This window comes from Blennius ocellaris (assembly GCF_963422515.1).
Source record: "Blennius ocellaris genome assembly, chromosome: 4".
Classification (NCBI taxonomy): Eukaryota; Metazoa; Chordata; class Actinopteri; order Blenniiformes; family Blenniidae; genus Blennius; species Blennius ocellaris.
Window position 1 is genome coordinate 1,069,633 of NC_137653.1, and position 9,348 is coordinate 1,078,980.

Sequence of the window (9,348 nt, forward strand, 5' to 3'; positions counted from 1 at the left end):
ATTTAGGACACAAATAAAGAAAATACCCATCCATCCATCCATTAGCTACTGCTTGTGCCCAGACTTCCTTCACCCCTCGTCCCTCCAGCGTCCCTGAGGCCTCCTACAGTACAATATATTTCAATATCAATGATAATAAACGGAATTATGGCACATTGTGCCAAAGCTAAGTGTGCAGATTGGGGAAACTAATAACTCTGCAGCGACTTTCTGTTTAAATGTTTGAAGTCGGCAAAAAAATTTAAAAAAATGGTATTCAAGATGAGATCTCACCAGGTGGGGCTCAAATAGAAGCAGAAACTTCTTGAAATGTTTTGCTTTGACATTGAAAAACATAAAAAATACAAATGAATGTAGGTCTGTGGCTGTATTTCTCTGTGGGCTGTTTAAAGACATGGCGCAGGATCCAGAGAAATACAATTCAGATATTCTTGCAGTTTAGAATTTGAAATAAGAAAATGATTTCTATTTTTAACACTGCCAAAATGACTGATTTGGATTTGTGCTGATTTGTTTATTCCGTCTCTGTGAAACTGGAAATAGTTTATTTGGAAAAAAAGCAGCCTCTGGTAACACCACCCCCTCCTCCACCCCCCCGTAGCTTTCACTGTAAGAATGAAATTCTGTGAGAAAAAGCAGCCACGTGTCAACAAGTCATCTCCATGGTAACGGAGCAAATACCACCATCTGCTGGAAAGGCTGAGGGTTTATTTACTGGTTCCATCTTTTGAACATACCCTGCAACCCAAGAAATGCAGAAGCGTGTAAATAAGAAACAAAAACACCCACGTTAAAGCAGCGATTCCCCACAAACCCTGATCAATGTGAATGAAAATTGAATAAAATGATTGCGAATGTAATAAACCCACATTTTATTCCCACGTTGTACTTTCCCGTTTGGCCCTGGCAGCCTGGTTCTATTAGACATGCAGACATTTGAAGAGCCTGCTGATAAGTTGGACGGCCTCCAGCCTCTTCAGTCTGCAGGAGGCCACATTCTGAGAAAAAAAAGATTTTACATTTTGATTCACCCGAACACAGAGCAATGATCTATTCAGCCTCGGAACATTTAAAATGCCAGAGAAGACGTGTGGGGAAGTTTCTGGTTGGTGTTCGCTGCTTCTGCTTTGACATACGTGTGTTGATGACCTGAGAACGTCCAGCGTTGACCTTCAGCCTGGTGCCTCGACCTTCATCCTGGTGCCTAGACCTTCATCCTGGTGCCTCGACCTTCATCCTGGTGCCTCGACCTTCAGCCTGGTGCCTAGACCTTCATCCTGGTGCCTCGACCTTCAGCCTGGTGCCTAGACCTTCAGCCTGGTGCCTCGACCAGAGTTTTTCAACCGCTGCTCCGCGGCACACTGGTGTTTCCTCCAGATCGTCAGGTGAGCCGTGGGAAATTATCACATTTCACATTATTTTCTAAAAATCATTTGCTCTCACAGCCTCAGTGTGTTGCAGAGTAATGATGTATAAATACTCTTCACCACTAGAGGGCAGCACAGAACTTTGCCGGTGAAATGTAAAGTGACAGACGTCAGTGTGGTTCATCTCCACCTCCTGCTACCATCTTGTATCAAAGTACTGTGTCAGTGACAGTGATGGAGAAGTTTTTGAAAACCCGGATCTCAGCTCTTCATCCATCAGGTCCAGGTTTCACACTGAGGGAGGCACTATTAAAAAAAGTCCTTGCTTTCTGGATTTACTGGATTCCTGTTGATACAACTGTGATGAGAAAGACTTTGATGTCTTTGATGAGAAAGACTTTATATTGTTAATAGAGGCTACAGAGTTTAACGTTTTAACATTTTCAGGTGGTGGTGTGACTCCAGATGTTTCCAAAGAAAAAAGTGTGCCTTGGCTCAAAAAGGTTGAAAAACAGTGTCCTAGACCTTCAGCCTGGTGCCGAGCACAGACATTTTGCTTATCTTGTGCTGATATTTCATTTATATGGCGCCATTCTCACTGACAAAGACCCACAAACGCTCCTCCCCTTCAGGGCCGCTCCTCCCCTTCAGGGCCGCCCCTCCCCTTCAGGGCCGCTCCTCCCCTTCAGGGCCGCCCCTCCCCTTCAGGGCCGGTCCTGGTCCTGCAACCAACGGTCTGGTGACGGTCTGGGTCTCAGACCTCACCGGGTTCTTCAAGCCGCCAGTCCTGCCGGACCTTCTGGGACTCTGCTCAAGGTACCGAACACTTTGGTCTTAAGACATCGATAGTTTTGTTTATGCTGTTTTGTTTTGTGTTGCGAAGAACAAAGTCCTTAAAAGTGCAATTTGTTACTTTTGCTCATTCGTGGGATGAAAGGCCGTCAGATTTCTGTCTTCTTACGACACTCAGGTCAAACCCGAAGAGACGAGATGCTGTTTGCTTTATTCGTGGTGTCGTCTGGGCTTTTCCTGGACGGGAGGATGTGCACTGCAGGTAACGGCCTCGTCTGTATTCATGCAGAGACGATAGAAGATATTTATTGTGTGAACCTCGTCAATGAGCACCAGTGTAGGAAGTGTAACGGGACAAATGTCCCCCACGTCGGGAAAAAATAAAAAAAACCACAAGCCTCTCGTTCGGACGTTTCAAAGTTTGACTCCGGCGACGACTCACTTAGTTCTCAAGTTCTCAAGCCAAGTTCTCCGTGTCGCCTCGCCGTGGTTCGCTGGGAACGTCTCGGCCCCGACGAGACATAAATACACAAACTGTCCCGTCAAGGCCACCGTCTGAAGCGTGGCACCGCGTCCGGTCCGGCTCTTGTGGGAAAACGGAAAAAAGGGGAAGCCGCGCCAACTGTCAGTCTGTCGGCAAAAAAAAACCCACCAAGAGGCGCTAATAAATCGACTGGTGTGTCGCGAACAAAGACGCTGCGTCTCGGACTGACGGGAGCCTGAAGAGCTTGTCTACGTGTCATCGTGTGATAAAGGAGGATCTGACGGCCGTCCGGATCCCCCCGTGGCGAGGAGGATCCCCCCATGGCGAGGAGGATCCCCGAGGCCTTGGCCTCGATTCAGCCCTTTGATGCTCTTTGACTGCCTCCCGTCTGGCAGCGCCGCTGCGCCAGCGGCTCTCTTTGAATGAACGCCGGCGCTAAATAGCCGGCGGAGGGCAAAAGGAGGCGAAGCGGCCAGATCCGCGGGAGGCCGGAAACTTTCTTCTCCACGAGGTTAACCCCGGATTTAACCCCCGATGCCCCCCCCCTCCCCCCTGGGGTCGGAGGTCAGCCTGAGGAGCACAAGAGCATCTTTGACGGGGCCACTGTTTTTTGTTTTTTTTTATTTCCCTACAACTTTTTTTTATTGAATTTTCAAACAAACAGATGTTTTGTTCAAACAGATCTGAAATTATATAAATCCCTTTAAGTAAACAATAAAAAAACAAAAAAAAAACACAACTTGAACATAGTGCAAACTAACACAAACTGAGCTTGGCCGTTCAACAGTTTACAAATAAATAAATAAATGAAAAAAAATATCAATAAATGAACAAAAATAAAAAATAAAAATAAAAAAATAAATAAAAAAATAAAAATATATATATAAAATAAATAAATAAATGAATAAAAAATAAAATAAAAAAATGAATACAAATATAAATAAATAAATGAATAAAAATATAAATGAATAAATGAATAAAAACACAAATAAATAAATGAACAAATACATTAATGAAAATAAATTAAAAAATAAAAATAAATAAATGAATAAAAATAAAAATAAATAAATGAGCAAATATATTAATGAAAATAAATAAAGAATAGAAATAAAAATAAAAATAGAAGTCTGGTATTGTGTTTTTTACGACCTCATACTGTGTTTTTTTGTGCTTTATCATTTTATATTCAATTTCATAGTGATGCAATACAGCTGTTTTGCACTGAGTGTGATTATGGGTTTGCTGTTCACCTGCTGGACCGTCACAGTTTGAGCATCAAACACAAGAACTTGACTGATTGGAAGCCAAACCAGCAGCTCATCAACTCCGAATGTGCAGCGTCGAGTAAAACTTAACCAACTGTACTTCTAGTTTTTCACTCTGTTCATTTGGAAGAGAGTATTTGTCACTTCTGAACTAATATGTCACCTGTTTCTTCATGTTTTTTCCCCAAACGGCAGCACAATCCGAGCTGAGGGTCACGACAATAAAGGTAATTCTTCTTTTTTTCAGTTAAAATTTTGTATTTTTATATATATATATATATATATATATATATATATACACATATACAACACAGTCTTTTAGCAGAGGGAATAGAAAAGCCCAACATATCCACATGAGCAAGCAGGTTTATTTGATTTTCTAGATTAAACCAGCCTGAGCAGCTCTATCTAGACACTAACATGATTTTCTCGATTAAACCAGCCTGAGCAGCTCTATCTAGACAGTAGCATGATTTTCTAGATTAAACCAGCCTGAGCAGCTCTATCTAGACAGTAACATGATTTTCTAGATTAAACCAGCCTGAGCAGCTCTGTCTAGACAGTAACATGATTTTCTTGATTGAGCAGCTCTACCTAGACACTAACATGATTTTCTCGATTAAACCAGCCTGAGCAGCTCTACCTAGACAGTAACATGATTTTCTAGATTAAACCAGCCTGAGCAGCTCTACCTAGACACTAACATGATTTTCTCGATTAAACCAGCCTGAGCAGCTCTACCTAGACACTAACATGATTTTCTCGATTAAACCAGCCTGAGCAGCTCTACCTAGACACTAACATGATTTTCTAGATTAAAGCAGTAAAGGTAATTCACTTTCTGAACTCGCACGTGGATCACTGTGGATAAAATCCGTTCACCGACTCTCGTTGGACGACCTCTTTCCTTCCAGCAAGATCCGTACACCATGGCCAAAGGCGCCCAGCTGGAAGGCTTCTGCATGGACCTGCTCTCTGCCGTCGCCGCCAAGGTGGGCTTCAGGTACCGAGTGCAGCTGGTGAAAGACGCTTCGTACGGACGGCAGGACGAGAGCGGGAACTGGAACGGGATGATCGGAGAGGTGGCCAGAGGGGTGAGTGGCAGTGAGCACGCCGCCCCCAGGGGGAAAAGTCGGGGTGCGAACGGTGGTTGAAGTTGAATTCCTGGCCCCTCTCCCCCCGCAGGAGGCCGACCTCGCCATCGCTCCTCTGACCCTCACGGCGGCCCGGGAGAAGGCCGTGGGGATGAGCAAGCCCTTCATGCAGACGGGGATCAGCGTCCTGCTGAGGAAGGACATCTCGGAGGGGGCGGGACTCTTTGACTTCCTGTCGCCCTTCACAGCGGACGCCTGGGTCGGCGTTCTCCTGGCCTACGTCGGCACCGCCGCCTGCATCTTCATCGTCTCCAGGTTCAAGCTTTTTCCCCTTGAGGGCTGTGATTGATTGATTTTTTTTCTCTAAACATGACTTTATTATAGTGCTGTCAATCGATCAAAAAAAATGTACTAATTAATCGCACAATTTTCTGTAATTAATTGCGATTAATCGCTCCTGAAGCCTGAAGCTTGTAATGAGATTTATTGATGGAAAACCACAGAATTAATGTCGACTCAGCACACAGAGACTATATTTAAATTAAAAGATTATTTTTATAATGTTCTTTTAGCCTTTGGTGAAACTGTTTCTATACAAGATCAGCAAAATAATCAAAACATAAATACATTGTTACACTTATAACATAGATCAAGAATATTAGAATTACATTTATTTAATTGTCCAGGGGAAATGTATGTTCACATTATCCAGTACGTGCTTTTAGTCCCCCCACTGGGTGAGAGGGCTGCGATTTATTTATTTATATTCCGTTCCACAGTGAGAATTCCCGCGAGTGTCGTCACATTAATAATTAACAGTTCAGTTGTCCTGCAGGCTCAGCCCATGTGAGTGGAGTCGGCCGCAGACGGAGGCCAACTCCTTCAGCCTCCTGCACAGCCTGTGGTACACGGCGGGGGCGCTGACCCTGCAGGGTAAACGCCGTTTCTTCCTTTTTTACTCGTTTCCTGCAAGACTCCCTGGCCTCACCCGCTCTCCTTCCTTTCTGCGTGGCGTTTCAGGCGCCGGCCCCCATCCCAGATCTCTCTCCGGACGCGTCGTGTGCAGCACCTGGTGGCTGTTCAGCGTCGTCCTGCTGGCCTGTTATTTCTCCAACCTCAGCTCCTCCCGGAGCCCCGACTCCAAGCAGCTGACGGTGAAGGGCTTCGAGGACCTCGCCAACCAGGACACCATCGAGTACGGCTGCCTGGCGGGATCGTCCACCCTCGCGTTCTTCAAGGTGACGGGCAGAAATGGAGGCTGGGACTTTATTTCTGTGACCTGGAGAACAGCTCTAGTTCTTGTAGGTCTCGCCAAGTTTGATCCGAGATCTGACTTTTGGTTTATGAGTGTAAAAGTGCAGAACACTGAATTCCACGTTGTCCCTGAAGCACTTATTGAGAAACACCCGATACACATGTTGCTTGTACCGACAGCGACAGCAGCGTCATGATAAATCCTCCAAGCCTGGAGTGGAACCGAGTTTATTCCCTCTGAGAGGTGAGGGAACAGAGAGCTCTTCTACTGACGTCTGTAGACCGACGAGACCCGAGGCGAAAAAGCGAAGGGAAGGTTTATACGAGAAATACAACAATGCAGATTGCGTGGTGAGTTTTGCTTCTCTTGGTGCGACGACTGACCGGGTTTCTCTCCCCTCACTCAGAATTCAAACAACCCGGTGTACCGCAGGATCTACGAACACATGGAGCGGTCAAAGAGTTTGGTGTCGTCCATGGACGAAGGCGTCCGCCGTGCCAAAGGGGGGAACTTTGCCTTCATTGGGGAGTCGGTTTCTCTGGACCTGGCCGTCGCCCGTCACTGTGACCTGGTCAGAGCTCACGAAGTCATCGGCATGAGAGGCTACAGCATCGCCACCGCCCTCGGTGAGTCGGCCGCAGATGTCACTAGAGCCTCATGCTCTGCTAGCATCCACTTCCTGAAGGTTCTCCAGCAGTACTGACCGTCTCCACATCTGGAACAACCTCCTATAGGTTCTCCAGCAGTACTGACCGTCTCCACATCTGGAACAACCTCCTATAGGTTCTCCAGCAGTACTGACCGTCTCCACATCTGGAACAACCTCCTATAGGTTCTCCAGCAGTACTGACCGTCTCCACATCTGGAACAACCTCCTATAGGTTCTCCAGCAGTACTGACCGTCTCCACATCTGGAACAACCTCCTAAAGGTTCTCCAGCAGTACTGATCGTCTCCACATCTGGAACAACCTCCTAAAGGTTCTCCAGCAGTACCGACCGTCTCCACATCTGGAACTACCTCCTAAAGGTTCTCCAGCAGTACTGACCCTCTCCACATCTGGACCGACGCCCCAGAAGTGAAGAAAGTGTGTCCTCTCTCTCTCTCTCTCTTTTAAAAAGTGTGTTGCTCCAAGCAGCCAATCAGAAATCAAACCCTATATAGTGTCATCGGAGGTTTCAGCCAATCACAGTCAAAGTAGGCTCCTCCCCCTTTGACTCCTCCCACAATCAGGCAGCTCTGCTCTGGCACATGGCGCCATGAGAGGAAGTACTTCCTCCATCTTCCCATAGATGGGCGTGTGTGTGGGCGGAGCCAGTCCAGCTCACACAGACACAGCAGATTCTGAATGTAGCTCCTGGGATCCGATATTCTAATGGAGGAGAATCAAGTTTGAATTGTGTAGCGACCAGAGGAGGAGGAGGTGAACATCTGGATGATTTGACCCCCCCCCCCCCCCCCCCCCCCCCCCCTCCAGGCTCTCCCCTCATAAAGAACCTCAGCGTGGCCGTCCTGCAGCTGAGCGAGGCCGGGGAACTGTCCTACCTGCGCAGCAAGTGGTGGGCCAGCAGCTGCGTGGCGGACAAGGCAAGGTCTGCGGCGGCGCAGCCGCGCGGCCTCCGGGGCCTGTTCCTGCTCCTGGCGCTGGGCCTGGGCCTGGGGGCCCTGCTGGCCCTCCTGGAGCTGGCCTGCCAGAGCCGCCGCGCCGCAGCGGAGCACCGGGTACGTCCGCACGACGGCCGGCCGCCGAACCACGACGTGACTTTTAATCAAAACATTCTGATTGTGTGCAACACGGGTGGCAAAGTTACTCAGATTACTCAGAATGCACCAATTTAATGAATGAATGAATTCTTTATTTCAAACATGCATAAAAAATATGTAACTATTTGCACTACAAAAGAAAGAAAAAGTTTTTAAAAAAATCAACATAGAGCCCATACATTACAAAACACTGCACTTTGTTTTGAAACTGGATAAGGAAGAAGTACAAAACTTTTTTTTATTTCACACCCCTTATTACCTATTGTTTAGTTTGTGCACAGATATCCTTATAATTACATTATACAGCTCTATAAATATACACATTTCATAAATAAACATATACCATATATGTATATAAATATATAATTATCTCTCATGTGATATATAATCTCATGTGTGATCAAGTGTAAATCAAGGGAAATAAAACATAAATGGTTCATTGATACATAATGACTGATCAAAGACCCTGTTTATGTTTAAAACCCTTTGATGTTGGTGGGTCGTCGTCTTATATTAACCATTATTATCAGCAGTGAACAGACCAGGAGTCGACTTATGTCTCTTGTGTTTTGTTGTCAAAAACTAGATTACAACATGTAGAATTATGATGCGTTTGGAAAACCATTTCAATCTTTTGGAAAGAGGCAGTTTTCACATTTAACCATCATTGTAGCTTCTGCCCCGTCACTGTGGATAAATGTCCCCGGCAGCTGTTCTTACCTTCCTGCCGTCACTTTGACTCGTCCTCATGGAGGTGAAAACCTCAAAAACCGACCCGTTTTGAAGGACGCGACGTCTTCCAGGTGTTTCACCGGGTCACAATTGGTCGGAAGGACAGAATAATAGACCAAAACCGAATAACTCCCCCAAACGCGTCAGACCAAAGGAGTGGAAATGTCCCACTTAATGTGTAAACTGCTGTTTAAATTAAAATGTCTGCTCCTCTATTTATCGTAGGGATCCATTGACCTCGAAATAATCCCTTGGGGATTAGACTAATGGCCGTCACGCCTCACGTTTGACATAAATCGAAGGAATTACAGATATTTGTCATCAAATAAGAATAAAAGCAGAAAACATGGGCTAGAAATACTGAAGTTAGAGGAAAAAACTTTTTTTTCTCTAAAGATCAAAGTAGAAATGTGCTGATGAAAGAGTTCAAACCCTTAAAATGTCTTTGTTGTGTTTCTGTGTGTCATTCATTCCTGGTTGTTTCCTTACAGAAGTCGTTCTGCAGCGTCCTGAGCGAACAGCTGAGTCTGCGTCTGAGGAGCAGCGACTCAAAGCCTCCGCAGGAAAACGTGGACAAAGACAAAGACAAAGCTTAA

The 9,348-nt window shown here is 45.8% G+C and overlaps 2 protein-coding genes across 2 annotated transcripts in view; both read left to right on the top strand.

Moving 5' to 3' along the window:
• The window catches only part of dennd6a (DENN/MADD domain containing 6A), a 342,604-nt gene that overhangs the window by 289,381 nt on the left and 43,875 nt on the right, over positions 1-9,348 (top strand). The window lies entirely within an intron of this gene.
• Positions 2,357-9,348, top strand: grik6 (glutamate receptor, ionotropic, kainate 6; the record flags this gene model as incomplete). Its single annotated transcript, XM_080495933.1, has 9 exons — positions 2,357-2,421; positions 4,104-4,135; positions 4,823-5,002; positions 5,094-5,317; positions 5,838-5,935; positions 6,023-6,240; positions 6,664-6,883; positions 7,734-7,978; positions 9,244-9,348. The coding sequence occupies exons 1-9, from the start codon at positions 2,358-2,360 to the stop codon at positions 9,346-9,348; spliced, it is 1,386 nt and encodes a 461-aa protein (XP_080352059.1). The 5' UTR covers position 2,357.